The sequence below is a fragment of the Cnephaeus nilssonii genome (genome assembly GCF_951640355.1).
Source record: "Cnephaeus nilssonii genome assembly, chromosome: 7".
Classification (NCBI taxonomy): domain Eukaryota; kingdom Metazoa; phylum Chordata; class Mammalia; order Chiroptera; family Vespertilionidae; genus Cnephaeus; species Cnephaeus nilssonii.
This window is the reverse complement of record NC_137078.1, coordinates 27,933,476-27,949,500: the sequence shown is the minus strand read 5'-3', so window position 1 is coordinate 27,949,500 and position 16,025 is coordinate 27,933,476. Positions and strand designations below refer to the sequence as shown.

Here is a 16,025-nt window from a genome sequence, read left to right as displayed (position 1 = left end):
ATCACAGGTGACAATGATTATTAATTAATGTAGGCTTCATAAGACTTCATTTTACTTATACTTCATTTCTCATTTCATTATCCTAAGCCCAGAAATAATTCAGTCTGTGAACAGCCAGTAAAATCACAGCCGCAGGAACTGTGTTCTGTTGGAGATTGCTCCAAACTCTCATGGCTGATCCAATTGAATTAGTTTGTGTAAAATCCTTTGGATTTTATAAATTTGGTTCTCTAGGTTTTTTGGGAAGTTTGTCCTAGACTGTTCCTACTTTTTGCTGGCAGTAGAGCAGGATAATAAAGGAATAAAAATATGCCTTCCCTCAAAGAATGAGATGAATATGAATATAAGTAACTACAATTCAATATGCTATAATTATCAGATGCCAAGTTTTATATTTGATTTTATTTCAGCCTATGATAATGATTTTGGCCTTTCTTATTCATGTGCCAACAGCTTTAAATGACATTTGTTGAACTGTATAAGCTATTCACTTATTCTTTAATGTATCTGTTCTATGAATATTTTAGGAGCCCTACTTCAGTGTTCTAGGTGCTAAGCTACTGTAGTGAGCAAAAACAAGAGGTCCCCCCCTCTCCCCATGGAATTTTTAGTTAGGTGAAGGTTCATTGGGATATATGTGTAAACAGTATGGATAATTGATTACCAGTCATGCTGATTAGCACACTTTAAAAATTAAATATATATTGTACATATTTGTGAATAGAAACCAAGGAAGGCATTTTCTTTTCTCCATCTTATATACCTACTTGGATTACAAAAGAACATTGAAAACCAGAGGGCAGGACAAACTAAGAAACAAAGACTAGAGTTTTGTTTGTTAATTTATTCAGAGTATTATTTCTTAAAGTGTATTTGGTTTAATTGATCTTAACTGGCATAAAAGCATGGATTTATGTAAAACTTTTTTTTTGGGGGGGGGGGGGTGGGTAGCCTGGAAACATTTTTTTAAAAATTAGTAAGGTGGGGTTGGAGCAGAGAGGGTTCATAGAAGAGTATTCCTTTTTTTGTTTTTTCCCCCGAATGGAGAATACAATCAAATAGGCATGAAGTATCTTAGACTCAGGAACATAATTTCCTACATGCTTGCCCACGCTGCCCCCACCATGGATGGACCTCTGGCTTCTGTCCGGAGGAACCCAGAACGAGGAGAGGAGTCCACTCACCAGCCGCCCGGCTTTGGGGCTGACCTACCGATACGTCAGCCTTGGTTTCAGCTCCGCCTTTGCTTCTCGGATCTGGAGATTAGGTGTCTTTCTGGAGCAAATCTAGTCACTTGTCAAAAGACCTCCACATGAGTATATCTTTTGAACAAGCATTGTCCATTTCAAAGAATTTCTGTGTCCCTGTCTGTCAAAGGAGTATAATGATGCTCACATTGTAGGCTTGCCGGGAGAATCACACAGGTAAGCATTAGCACAAGCTTGGCATGCAGTAAGCACTCAGTAAATGGGAGCTGCTCTTATTATTAATGCTAATATTACTTTATTACTGTTATTCAAAGGAAATAATTAGGAAACACTGCAGAGATTTGTCTACGAGGGTAGCATCACAGAATTGTTCACTCTAGCAGGGGGGTGGCACCCAAGCTAACTTTTCCATCGTTAACTTATAATTGTATTGGGGATTAATACTTACTGATGTGAAAGAAAAACAACAACAACAACCACATCATGACCTATTAACTACTGGCCGGTGTGGCTCTGTTGTTTGAACATTGACCCGGTCACCAAAAGATCAGCAGTTTGACTCCCGGTCAGGGCACATGCCCGGGTTGCAGGCTTGATCCCTCGTAGGGGGTGTGCAGGAGGCAGCCTATTGATGATTCTCTCTCTTCCTTCCTCTCTAGAAAAATCAATTTAAAAATTTTTATAAGAAAAGCAGATGAAAGGTTATTTTTAAAAAAATATATTTTTATTGATTTCAGAGAGGGAGAGAGAGACAGAAATATCAATGATGAGAGAGAATCATTGATTGGCTGCCTCCTACATGACCCCCACTGGGGATTGAGCCTGAAACCCAGGCATGTGCCCTTGACTGGAATTGAACCTAGGACCCTTCAGTCCTCAGGCTGATGCTCTATCCATTGAGCCAAACCAGCTAGGGTGAAAGATTATATTGATGCTATTGACAACATAAAGTGGGTATATATGAGTAGAGTAAGTCTTGGAAGGATATGTGCCAACTTTTTAAATAGTGTTTTTCTCTGGGAGATGTTAAAAAAGAAAAAATTGTTTTTGCTTAGTTCTTTAAATAATTTTAAATACGACGATGGTATTTTCAGTTGAAAATAGGACTCAGATGGTTGGTGTTTTTGAGACCTCACGTTCCTAAGGTGTACCTGCTTGCACCGAGTCAGAGTTGTGTTTTTTACTCTCCCATTTGCCCGGCAGGTGAGGAACAACTGTAGACATTACTTCCTTTCTTCAAAAGCTCTCAAGGTTGCTTATGACGTGGCCACCTGGGCTGCCACTCAGCTGGCCGTCTCCTACACAGTGGCGCCCTTTGTCATGTTGGCAGTTGAACCCACCATCAGTTTATACAGGTAAGTTCCCGCGTTCTCAGCTGCTGTTCAGTAAACATGTGTTTTCTCTGTGTTTGACACAGGACTCAGTAAATTGAATCAACCAGTACGAACAATTTCTAAATACGGCTTCGATTTCTAAAAAAGGCCATAGAAAGATTTAAGTGGACATGGTCGTCCTGGAAATCCCAACTCACAAACAACAGTACATTAGCAACGCTGACGGGAAGTCCTTCAGCCATTCGTAACATAATTAAGGGCCGCTTATGGTAGTGGATTTTGAAGGGGTGGATCTGAGTTCCTCAGAGGGTGAAGCTGCTGCCTTAGCCTCTTTTTTCCTGGGGCTAGGCTGTGTTGGAGACCGTGGGCCATTATGAGAGCAGGACAAGTGGGCAGGTGCTGGGGTGCTGCCAAGGCTGGGGGCGGCTGATCTGAGTGGTCGCAGGAGGCTGTGTCCTGGGAGATGGCAGTTCTGGTGGATGCGAATGGGATTTATGTGGCACGTGGTACACGTGGAGGGGAGCAGGTGGAATTTAGGATGGAGGGGAAGGTTCACACCAGAGACAAGAGGCCTTCAGGCAAAGGTGTCAGGCCCTTTGTTCAAACCTCTTCTTGCTCACTCTCCTTGTTTCATTCTTATGTTGAATTAGTTGCATTTCTCCACTACTTCCAAAAACGTGGTTGTGTGACCTCTGGCAAGTTACTAACCTCTTTCACCTTTTCTTTTCCCAACTGCAAAATGAGGCTAAGAATAGAATCCACCTCAGAACACCTTTGTTAGGACTGAACTAGGCAGATGTGGGAAGGACTCGTGGGTGTCTGGCATATCGTTTGTTTTCAATAAATGGTAACTTGCATTTATGTAGTGGTTTGCACAGGCTTTTGTAGAGTAGCTTTGGAGCACAGCTATGGTCAGAAAAGTGACTTAGAAGTAATCAATGCAAACATGCCTTATTTGTAAGTTGGGTATTTTCTGTGGTTGATTCACTGGCCGGAAATGATCAGAGATACTACCCAGTATGGGTGTCACAGGATGATTTTTTTCAGGTAGAGGAAACTATACAACACTCATCAATAAAACTGTTTCTAAGTACTCATTAGGTCATTGGAGTTATGTCAGTATAACCTGGAAGTTGAGTTCGGTTTTACTAATATCCACATTTTTCTAGATAAGAGATACCAATACAGTAGGAAAGGAATGATAATCTCTGGGGGAAGAGGGAACCCTTATTTCATCCACTACAGAGGTAGGGGGCGCTCAGCTTTATTTAAGACACCTGAAATTGAGCACCCCTTCCCTGGGCTCCCTCTCCAAGAGGCACCCCCCACCATCCTGGCTCTCAGCTGGTTTCCCCTCCCCCATGTTCCACCTGGGGCAGCCCACGGGCTCATAGCTCCATTTCCCTTCCCCTGGTTCCAGTGCCCTCCAGCCAGCATTTGCCTCCATTGCCTCCTATGTTTTACCACCCCCTGAGCAGCCTGAAGCTCCATTGAGCATCTGCCTGGGCTGGGCTGTCCAACTTGTTGGCTTAGGTGCTAATTGTTCTGGTTGCAAAGTCTCATAAGTTTTGAGTTGTCTGCTTCTCATATGGTGTTTCCCCATAAGCCCAGGTGTTTTAAACACAGAATACTGCTGAATGTGAGATTTTCCAGGAATATATGTATCATGTTATAATAGAAACTAGAGGCCTAGTGCACGAAATTCATGCACGGGGGTGGGAGGAGGGTACCTCAGCCTGGCCTGCACCCTCTCGCAATCAGGGACCGCTGGATCGGGCCTAAACCGGCAGTCAGACATCCCTCTCCCAATCCGGAACTGCTGGCTCCTAACCACTTGCCTGCCTGATCACCCCTAACTACTCGCCTGCCTGCCTGATCGCCCCTAACTGCTCACCTGATTGCCCCTAACCACTCGTCTGATTGCCCCTAACTGCCTCTGCCTTGGTCCCCGCTGCAGTGGCTTCATCCGGAAGGATGTCCAGAATTATATCAGAAGTTCATTCAGCTGTTCGGTCTAATTAGCATATTATGCTTTTATTATTATAGATAGGTGCCTGTATTCAACTCAATGCTATTTAGTACCTACAGTGTGCTGGGCACTGTTCTAGAAGGTGGGGCTAAAATGGTGACCAAACTGTAGAACTCATTCCTGCTCGAATGGAGGGAATAGCTTGTTAGAAGAGATAGGTGGTAATTGACAAATTTATAAATATACACTAATATCACAATGAGTGAATGGTACAAAGATCTAAGAGAACAGTAACAGGAATCTGACTCAGACTGGGCCTCAAGGGTGGCTTTTAGGAGGAAGTGGCATTTCAGCTAAGTCCTGAAAGCTGCATTGTAGGAGTGAAGCAGACACAGAGGGTGGTGGGTGAGGTAGAACACTGTGGATTTGCTCTAAACATAGGCAACACCAGAGACAAGCCCCTGGTGATACGAGGAAGCTCTGTGCACAGAATACTCGAGAAACCCGAGGGTGTGCAGAACACAGAATCAATCCCAGGTAGAGGATGTTGAGCCGAGAAGAGAAGGGTAGTTGTCAGTATCCCTATTTGTCATTAGAGGAAGTGGAGGTTCAGAGAGGGTAATTTAACAAAACTCACACAGCAAGTAAGTGCTAGACCTGAGTTCCTTTAACAGCAAGATCAATAGTACAGTTACTGAACATTTCTTTAGGACAAATTATTTTGGAAGAAAATTACTGCTTGGGGATCACACTAAGTGTTGATTTATTTGGGATGACATGCACTTAACCAATGAAAGTCTGCTAATTCCTACACTTAGGCAGGGCTCTAGGGTAAGAGTCAAATAGTCATCTATCCATATGACTCCTAAGTAGATTCCCACTTCTTTCTGAAACCAATCTAGACGATTAAAACAAAAACTCCTTTGTTTAGGGTGAAGTTGACATTTCTGTTAATTTTGTCAATTTCAGATGCTTCAACCTAATGTTTTATCTTGTTCTCAAAGCCATTTACACAGGCATACCTCATTTTATTGTGCTTCTCAGATATTGCCTATTGTATAAATTGAAGCAAAGACCCTCCACCAGCAAAAAAGACTATGACTTGCTGAAGGCTCAGAGGATGGTTAGCATTTTTTATCAATAAAGTATATTTAAATTAAGGTACATACTTAATAGACTACAGTTGTAAATATAACTTTTAAATGCAGTGGGGAATAAAAAAAATTGTGTAACTCACTTTATGAAATATTCACTGTGGTCCAAACTGACTCCACAGTGTCTCCGAGGTATGCCTGTATATATAACTTAAAATCCTTACCCACAGCAGCTCTGTTTAATAGACGTTTCTACAGTGACAGAAATGCTGTCCAATACATTGACCACCAGAACATGTGGCCATTGAGCGTTTGAAACCTGGCTAGTGTGATGGAGAAAATGAAATGTCAATTTTATCTCATTTTAATTAATTTGAATTGAAGCAGCCACATATTGCCAACAGCTAGTATAGATTGTCTCTCCAAAAAGTGTTTTCAGGATCTCTTAAGAGAATCACTAAATCTTGTAAAAGAAATTAAACCTGCGTGGTCTTTCAGCGAAAGTGGGGCTGGTTGTAGTCCAGATCTTTTCCTCCCTTGGGGCTAATTTCAGCAGTGAGCCACAGTTGTATGCATATCCTTGTCTCAGTACGTCCGTCACCGCTTAACGTTAAATTTCAGATGTGTTTCATTTTTCTGTCCAGTCAGTTTTCATTCTATAGTGACTTCAAATCTCAGCTTTATATCCCTTAGTCTAATATTTTTCTTTAACTTGTAAATTACACCCAAGTGAATGCTTGTATGTACAGTGCTTTATCTACAGGGATATATTCCAAGACCCAAAGTGGATGCCTGAAACTGCAGATAGCACCGAACCCTGTATATTCTATTTCTTCCCCTTTGCATACATAGATTTTCATGTAGAGGAAACCCTTTACATCTTTTCTTAGGCATAGCTGCATTGCCAGAATCACTACTCTTGTGCGTTGGGGCCATCGCTAAGTATAATAAGAGTCACTTGAACGTACGTCCTGAGATACCTCAACAGTCAATCTGATAACTGAGGGGCTATAACAGGTGTGGAGACACTGGGCAGAGGGGTGCACCATCACATCCTAGGTGGGATAGTACAAGATTTCATTGCACTGCGCAGAACGGTGTGCAGTTTAAAACTTAGGAATTATTTATTTCTGAAATTTTCCATTCAGTATTTCAGACCTCTGTTGAACATGGGTAAGGAGATAAGGAGATGGGGAATACTGTATTATCAGAGAACCTCTTGTACTCAGCTGGGCTGCTGTGACTAAATACTGTAGACTAGAGGCCCTAAACAACAGATATACATTTCTCACAGTTGGTGAGAGCTCTCTTCCTGGCTTGCAGAAGGCTGCCTTCTCACTGTGTCCTCATACAGCAGGGGGAGAGAGAGGATGAGAGGCAGGAAGAGAGGAAAGACAGCAAGAAAGAACAGAGAGACAGTGAGGAAGAGACAAAGAGAGAGAGAAAGAAAGATCTTGCGAGTACTCTGGTTTCATTCTCTTCTTATAAGGACACTAAGCCCCTGATGGGACCCTGTTGCAATGGCCTCATTTAAATCAAATTACTTCTCCAAGGCCACTCCTCCCAATATTATCACATTGGGGGTTATGGCTTTAACGTGAATTTTGAAGGGACACGAATATTCAACCCATAGCAGAACCTTTATAACGAAACCATTTTTGTAAAGCAAATCCTCACACATTAATTTGTCTTTAACTAGGAAGTGGTGGCAGATGCCATTTTTAAAATTCAATGTGTAAGGATGTTAGATTTTGTGCAGAAATTTTTGTAGACTGCAAACTTGTTGAGTGTAGGAACAATGCTTATTCATCTATGTATCCAGAGTACTAAGTTGGGTTCCTAGCATGCCCAATAACTGTTAGTTGAGCTTTTCCATAGTAAAAAATGAAGTACTCCTTAAAATTTTACAGAAATATAGACTGTCAGGATAGGTTACTAAACCTCACTAGGGAACTGAAATTTTTTTCTTTTCATTACTGAAATATTTAGATTTACTCGAACGTAATTGCGCCAGTGTACATTTGGCCACATAGGAATAATTAAGGCAAAATGCAAGAACAAAGTGTTTTTTAGGTGAGCAGACTGAAAGCTGGAGTTACCTGTGGCTAGGGTGTGTCTGTGAGAAGCCCAGTTTACACTTGTTGAGCCAGCATGTTTATCTGTAGAGCTTTCTTTCATTCTCAATATGTGGTTTAGACAGTACATTACACTTCCTGTGGGTCTTCACCTCTCTGCTGGTTATTACTGTTGCTCCTCTGAAGACTTCTGGTTAATATGGCAGCGTAAACACTGTGCTCACCCCTTCCCACTACCACATCAAAATTACAACCAGAACAACCATTATTGAGAACCACCTGAAGACTCGCTGAACAGAAGTCTTATAACTAAGGATATAAAAAGCCACAATGAGACTGGTAGGAGGAGTAGAGACATGGAATGGGCAGGTCTCACACCCACTGTGTGGCATTTAAGAATTAGGAGAGATATCTCAGCTGTGAAGGTATCCCCCCTGAGGACTGAGGGGACTGGACCCCCCAGTCCAGAACACCAGTGCCAGTCATAACATCTGACTGTGAAAACCAGTGGGGATTGCATCTGAGTGAGATGGTGGGTTCCTGGAGTCCCAGAGGTCCCCCTTGAGGGTCCCATGCATGTACTTACTCATATAATCAGTTGCTCTTGGCTCCTCCAGTGCAGGGGCAGCAACTTGAAAAACACCTGGGACAGACAACAGAGGAATTGAATTGACTAGCTTCAGAGTGAGGACTGGAGGGGTAGCTCTCCCCTGGGATGGAAGTGGTGGCAGATGCCAATGTTAATTTGCAGAGCTTCCCTTTATCACCCAGCTGGCTGGCACAGGCCTGTACCACCAACTCTGCACTCTGTATTAACCTGGCTAACACTATTTGCCCTGCCCTGGTGATTCCCTGAGACCCTGCCCCACCCAACTTGAGTGCCCAGCCTATGCTTCTTCCAGCAGCTTTTCCAAAGGAGCACACTGCCTCAGTTCTTGATGTGGACTTTCCTAAAATCTTTCAAAGGTCCACAAACCCCAAAGAAGCAGTGACAGATCACATGACAACAAAGACTGGCCTCAGGGTGCCCTGTGTATCATGCTAAGCAGCCTCAAGCCTGGCATAAGCTGCAAACAATGTCGGCGTGGCACACAGCTTCAAATAAACAGCCACAAGCCCAGCAGAAAAGGAAGCTGGCCATAACTCACATAATGGTGTCCACCAAAGGGTCCAAGCCCAGCATTAGTGGAAGAATCATGGTTCAAAGCATAGCATCTCCCAAGCACCTCCAGCCAAGCACAAGCAACAACCAACTGCAGATCAATTATAGCTCCCACAGGCAGCCCCAAGCTGGGCAGAAACAGTGGCTTACCTTGGCCTCAACTGAGTCCCTCGTAAGAGGCTCCAGAACCAATACACCTGGTGGCCGGCCTCAAACCACACTTGAGCATCACAAATGACACATGCGAAGGTCAGACTCAACTGGCACCAAAGCCCCACTAAAGCGATTCCTGCTCTGTGGGGTCAGTCTCCACATCACTTGTCTGATGTAGCCATGGCCAGCCTTCACAGCCAGTCAGCTTCAGGGTCTTTTCCACTCACTGATGTGCCACAGCAATCAAAGTTCAATAACAACAGAAGAACATACACAATGCACACAAGAGAAACCCCCAGATCACATGACAATGAAGACTGCGCCTCTGACCACAGGGGATCACTACTACATAAGGCCACTCTGCCAAGACTGGTGGATATAGCTGATCTATCTGACCATAGAAACAAACATAGGGAATCAGCCAACTGAGGAGATAAAGAAACTTGCCCCAAATGAAAGGACAGGACAAAATTCCAGAAAAAGAACTAAATAAAATGGAGTCAAGCAATTTAAAAGATACAGGGTTCCAACAGTGGTGATGAACTCAGAGAGTACTTCAACAAAAAGATAGAAAATAAAAAAGACCCAGTTTGAAATGAAGAATATAGGGAATCAACAGCAAATTAGATGAAGCAGAGGACCAAAGCAACAATCTGGAAACCAAAATAGGTACCAGAAAATACCCAATCAGAACAGCAAAAAGGAAAAAAAATTAAAAATGAGGATAGTTTAAGGAGCTACTGGGATAACATCAACCATAACAACATTCACAACATAGGGGTACCAGAAAGAGAAGAGAGCTAGCAAGGGATCAAAAACCTATTTGAAGAAATAATGGCTAAAAACTGCCATAACCTGGTAAAAGAAGTAGACATACAAATCACAGAAATGCAGAGAGTCCCAAACAAGATGGACTTATAGAGGTCCACACCAAGACACATCACAATTAAAATGCCACATGTTAAGGACAAAGAAAGAATCTTAAAAGTAGCAAGAAAAATCAATAGATTATGTACAAGTGAGCTCCCAAAGACCACCAGCTAATTTCTCACCAGAAACTTTGCAGGCCAGAAGAAAGTGGCATCAATTATTCAAAGTGATGAAAAGCTAAGACCTACAACCAAGATTACTCTATCTAGAATGGCTATTATTTTGAATTGTAGAAGAGATGAAGAGTTTCCCAGATAAGAAAAAAACTAAAGAATTTTATCACCTATAAATCAGTATCACAAGAAATGATAGAGGAACTTTTTAAAGTAGAAAAGATGAGAAAATTTCAGGAGAAAAAAGTCCTCACTGGCAAAGGCAAACAATAAAGCAATGGATCAACCAACTACAAAGCTATTACAAATGTTAAAAGGCAAAAGTATGAATATTATGTGTAATTACAACAATAAATTAAGGGTACCCACTAACACAGACACAATAAAAGTAAAAAATAATGACAAAAACAAATATACATGGGGTGGGTAAAAACTAGTGATTTTAGAATGTGTTCGAACATAAGCAACCATCAACTTAAAATTGACTGCTATAAACATAACTTGGTTTATAGGAAGCACATGGTAACCACAAACCAAAAATTTACAAGAAATAAAGAAGTGAATCCAAACACAACACTGTAAAAAGGCATCAACACAAGAGAAAGCAAGAAAATAGGAAAGGTACAGGGGAGAACTACAAAAACCATCAGAAAACAATAAAGTGGCAATAACTAATAGCTATCAATAATTACTTTAAATGTAAATGTCCTAAATGCTACAGTGGGGTGGCTGAATGGATTAAAAAAAAACAAACACACACAAAAATCCTGTACATTGGTGCCTATAAGAGATCCACTTCAGATCCAAAGACAGAGACTGAAAGTAAAGGAATGAAAAATGTATTCTATGCAAAAGGAAATAAAAAAAGAGCTAGGAGCAATACATATATCAGACAAAGTAGACCTTAAGTTAAGGGCTGTGACAGGAGACAAAGAAGGGCATTTCATAATGATAAAGGGAACAATCAAACAAGTGAATAGAATTCTTGTAAACATCTATGAACCCAATGTAGGAGCACCTAAACTATAAAGTAAATATTGATGGACATAAAGATGGAGATTGCTAGTAATACAGTAATATGTATGTAGTAGGGGATGTTAACACCTCATTAACATCAACATGTTAATAGATCAACCAGACAGAATATCAACAAGGAAATAGTGGCCTTAAAGGACACATTAGACGAGATGGAATTGATATTTTTAGTACACTTTACCCCAAAGCAGAAGAATATACACATGGAACATTTTCCAGGACAGACCATATGTGAGGCACAAAACAAGTCTCAATAAATTTAAGATGAAAATGAAAACACAGTGACCACACATACTGCTATGGAACATAGCCAAAGCACTTCTACGAGGGAAATTTATAGCAGTATAGGCCTACCACAAGAAACAAGAAAATATCAAATAAACAATCTAACCTTATACCTAAAGGAACTAGAAAAAGAATAAAGCCTAAAATAAATAGAAAGAGGGAAAGAATAAAGATAGAAAGGGGGAAAGAATAAAGATAAAGTGGAACCCTGGCTGGTTTTGCTCAGTGGTTAGAGCATTGGCCCTTGGACTGAAGGGTTGTGGGTTTGATTCCAGTCAAAGGCATGTACCTTAGTTGCAGCTTCCATCCCCAGCCCCAGAGCGTGTGCGGGAGACAACCAATTGATGTGTCTCTCTCACATCAATGTTTCTCTCTCTCCCCCTCCTTTTCACTCTCTCTAAAAATCAATGGAAAAAATACCCTTCGGTGAGGATTAACAACAATAATATCAAGTGAAAATAAAATAGTCTAAATATAAAAAAAAAAAAATATCCCAGAACCAAAAGCATGCCTTTGAAAAGAGAAACAAAATTGTAGAACCCTTAGCCATACTCATTAAGAAAAAACAGAAAGGCCTACATAAATAAAAGGCTAAGTGATCATCTGTTCATCTGTCCGTCTGTCCAACCAACCGGTACATGTGACGCACACTGATAATTTAAAAATAAACGTTGACTCGCGCATGCGTGACACATACAAAGTTCTCGCTGGCGCCAATCGCACGTGATGCCAAAATGTATCTGAAGACCAACTATTGGCGCAATGTACCTCTGAAGCCGAAAGAAAGCGACATCATCAACATGTAATTTTTTTAGTAACGTAATTACTGCACGAATCTTCTAATTAATTTCCTTTCAATGTGCATGAATCCGTGCACCAGGCCACTAGTAAGAAATAAAAGAAGAAAAGTGACAACTGACACCACAGAAATACAAAGGATTATAAGGAAATACTACAAACAATTATATGCTGACAAATTGGACAACCTGGAAGAAATGGATAAATTCATAGAAACATATAATCTTCCAAGACTGCATCAGGAAGAAACAGAAAATCTGACCAGACCAATTACTAGTAGAGACATTGAATCAACAATGAAAAAAACTCCCAACAAACGCAAGTTCTGGACTGGTTGGCTTCACAGGCGAATTGTTCCAAACATTCAAAGAAGCATTAATAACTATCCTTCTCAAGCTATTCCAAATAGTTGAAAAGGAGGGATGGCTCCCAAACTATTTTTATGAGGCCAGCTTTATCATGATACCAAAAACAGACACAGACACTACAAAAATAAAAAATAAAAGAAGAAGAAAGAATATTATAGGCCAATTTCCCTGATGAACATGGATGCAAAAATTCTCAACAAATCAAATAAAGCAGTACATTAAACATATTATACACTTAGATCAAGGGGGATTTGTCCCCAGGATCCAAGGTTGGTTCAATAATGCAAATTAACATGATACACCACATACACATAATGAAGGGTAAAAGTCATATGATCATATCAATAGATAAAGAAAAAGCCATCGACAAAATCTAACATCCATTTGTGATTAAAAAAACTCTTCGCAAAGTGGGGATAGAAGGAACATAACATAATAAAGGCTATATTTGACAAATCCACAGCTATTATCATATTCAGTGGTGAAAAGCTGAAAGCTTTTTCTTTAAGATCAGGAACAAGATAAGGATGCCCACTTTTGCCACCATAAAAATCCTAGAACATAGGCATTCAACATAGTATTAGAAGTCCTAGCCCCATCAGTCAGACAAGAAAAAAAGAAATGAAAGGCATCCAAATTGGAAAGGAATAAGTAAAACTGTCATTGTATGCAGATGACATGATACTACAGGGTGGGACAAAAGAAGGTTTACAGATGTTTGTATGGAAAAATCATACAATAATTCTCCCTTGCTAATGTGCACTGAAGGGTCATGGGTTTGATTCCCGGTCAAGAGCACTTACCTGGGTTGCAGGTTTGCTCCCCTTCCTGGTCGTGGTGTGTGTAGGAGGCAACAAAGCAATGTGTCTCTCTCACATTGATGTTTCTCCCTCTTCTTCCTCCCTCCCTTTCCCCCAATCTCTCTGGAAAGCAATGGAGAAAAAAGAGAAAGTAATACAATAATTTATAAACATTACAAGAATAAACTTTTTGTACTCATAACTATAAACCTACATTTGCCCCATTCTGTATATATAGACAACCCTAAAATTTCACACACATACTCACACACATCCAAATCAAAACTAGAACTGATACAAGAATTTAGTAAAATGGCAGGATACAAAATTAATATTTAGAAATTGGTTGCATTTTTATATACCAATAATGAACGATTAGAAAGAAAAATTAAGGAAACAATCCCATTTATAATTGCATAAAAAATACCTAGGAAAACTATAGGACACTGAAGAAGATACAAGTAAATGTAAGGATATACCATAAGAATTAACAGTCTTACAATGTCCATACCATTCAAAGCAATTGATAGATGTAATGCAAATTCTATCCAAGTACCAATGACATTTTTTACAGAACTAGAATAAACCTACTTGTTTAAACTCAAATACTCTTTCTAAAAATATTTTTGTTGATTTCAGAGAGGCAGGGAGAGGGTGAGAGAGAGAGAAACATCAGTGATGAGAGAGAATCATGGATCGGCTACCTCCTGCACACCCCACACTGGGATTGAGCCTAGAATCTGGACATATGCCCTGACGGGGAACTGTGATCTCCTGGTTCATAGGTCAACACTCAACCACTGAGCCACACCAGCTGGGCTAGAATAACTAATTCTAAAATGTATATGGAACCACAAAGTAAGTTGTTCCCTTGACAGTTTCTAAAAGAAGCTTACAGAAGCTGCCTGTGTCATGAACCCTTCCTCAGTCTTTAAAAATACATCACTTCAACCTCTGATCCCATCCTCACATCTCCTTTTTCTCACTACGACTTTCCTGCATACTTCTTACTAGAGGATTACACTGGCCAACCCAGTAATCCAGAATGATCCCTCCATTTTAAGATCCTGAACTTGATCCATCTGCAAAGTCCCTTATGCCATATAAGGCAATATGTTCACAGATTCTGAGGATTAGTGTGTGGATATCTTTAAAGGGGCATTATCCACCCTACCACAATATTTGTATAGTGGCTGGTAGAATATACGAGTAATAATAATCACAATAGGAGTTTGTTGAACATAAAAGAATCATTCCTGTTACTCCTGTACTTGTCTTGTTTTCCATTCCCAAGGGAAGTGGCAGCGGCTTCGCCTTTTTGTAGATCCTAGCTTAATGCTTTGGTGCATTCTAAACAGTACAACCTCATTAAAAGAATAAATGAATGAAGATACGTTTGCTTCTGTGAGAGCTCGTGACTATTCTGTAGACATTTTCAGGGAGGCATTCCTCTTGCTAAAGGGTCCGAAAGTTCAGGGGATACTCGAGTTACCTGATTGTAGTATGCCTGACAGCTGAGGAATGATACATAGACCAACTGTGGGATTTTCCTCCATTTTTATTTTCCTTTGCTCTTCAAAAAGCATTGGAGAAAGTATAAGTCTGACTTTTCTGAGTGGATATAGAACAGTTATACAAATGTAACCTGTTTCTAATTCCTTGCATTTATTGATATGCCCAGTATTTATTGCCTACATTGTACCCAGTGTGCTGAATAGCACACTTATGCAATAAAAGTCCACAAGCATCAGAAGCAAAACTTGTTTCTTATACGTTTGGATGAAAGTTATTTTCAGAGTCATGGAGTAAGTTTTCAAAGTTTGGATTCTTCTGGCTCCTCATATACCCGAGGAAAGCTCTGTGCCCTTGAGTAGAGCATGTTGGCTAAAGTGTCAGTTGCCTTTGTGTGTGGGGAACCAATAGTATAGAGTTTGAATTTGGTCCCGTGCATCCGGCTACCTTGAGTTCTGGCTTTTGTGGGGTTCATTCTCTGAGTCTTATTACATTGACCGGACATCATACGCAGGCCTATTCACAGATGGGCTGCTTGCTCTGCTCTGCCTGCTTTTGTAGTTTCAGTCCATCCCCATCCCTCTCTCCACCAAAGGCAGTATCATGGGGTGGACCAAGATGAGCCTGAGTTAAAACACGCCCCCTCCTCAGAAAGCAGTGCCTCGTCTTCACCCTGCAGATGATGCAATCCCGTTCGTGTGACGTTTCCCATTCGTGTCCTTGTTTGAAATATAACTTTTATGTGTGTTTATTCCTAGGTCCATGTACTTCTATTTACACATCGTAAGTCTCCTGATAATACTGTTCCTGCCAATCAGACCACAAGCTCATATTCAAAGGCAGCCTCAGAACTCTGTTAACAGGAAAAAAACAGACTGATATCTCCAAGGAAAGCTGGACACGGAAAACTGCAAAACATTGGAAAATGAGATGACAAGGTTCCAGGGTTCTTCTGTGACTTGGAGGCGATGTTTACATGCTTTTTTTTTTTTTAATAAAAGTTCAGGGAGTATTTTTATAAAGCGTTTTTGTACCGCTAAATCCGCCACGTCCAGTTAATCTGTTTTAATATTTTATAGGACGGTTGAGTGGTGAATGGGCCAGAGTTGCGGCAATAGTCCGTCAGGGCTGCTGGGTCTTTGCTTTTCTGGTGTGATTTCCAGCCCCTGACAAGCGGACGCTGGGACCT

At 40.7% G+C, this 16,025-nt stretch overlaps 1 protein-coding gene across 1 annotated transcript in view; it reads left to right on the top strand.

Annotated features, from left to right (window-relative positions):
• MBOAT1 (membrane bound glycerophospholipid O-acyltransferase 1) overlaps positions 1 to 15,825 on the top strand; it is a 107,272-nt gene extending 91,447 nt beyond the window's left edge. The window contains exons 12-13 of the mRNA XM_079778072.1: positions 2,412 to 2,563; positions 15,595 to 15,825. Coding sequence (XP_079634198.1) covers positions 2,412 to 2,563; positions 15,595 to 15,715 — 273 coding nt within the window. The 3' untranslated portion in view covers positions 15,716 to 15,825. The remainder of the gene's footprint in view (positions 1 to 2,411; positions 2,564 to 15,594) is intronic.
• Positions 15,826 to 16,025: the final 200 nt, after the last annotated feature.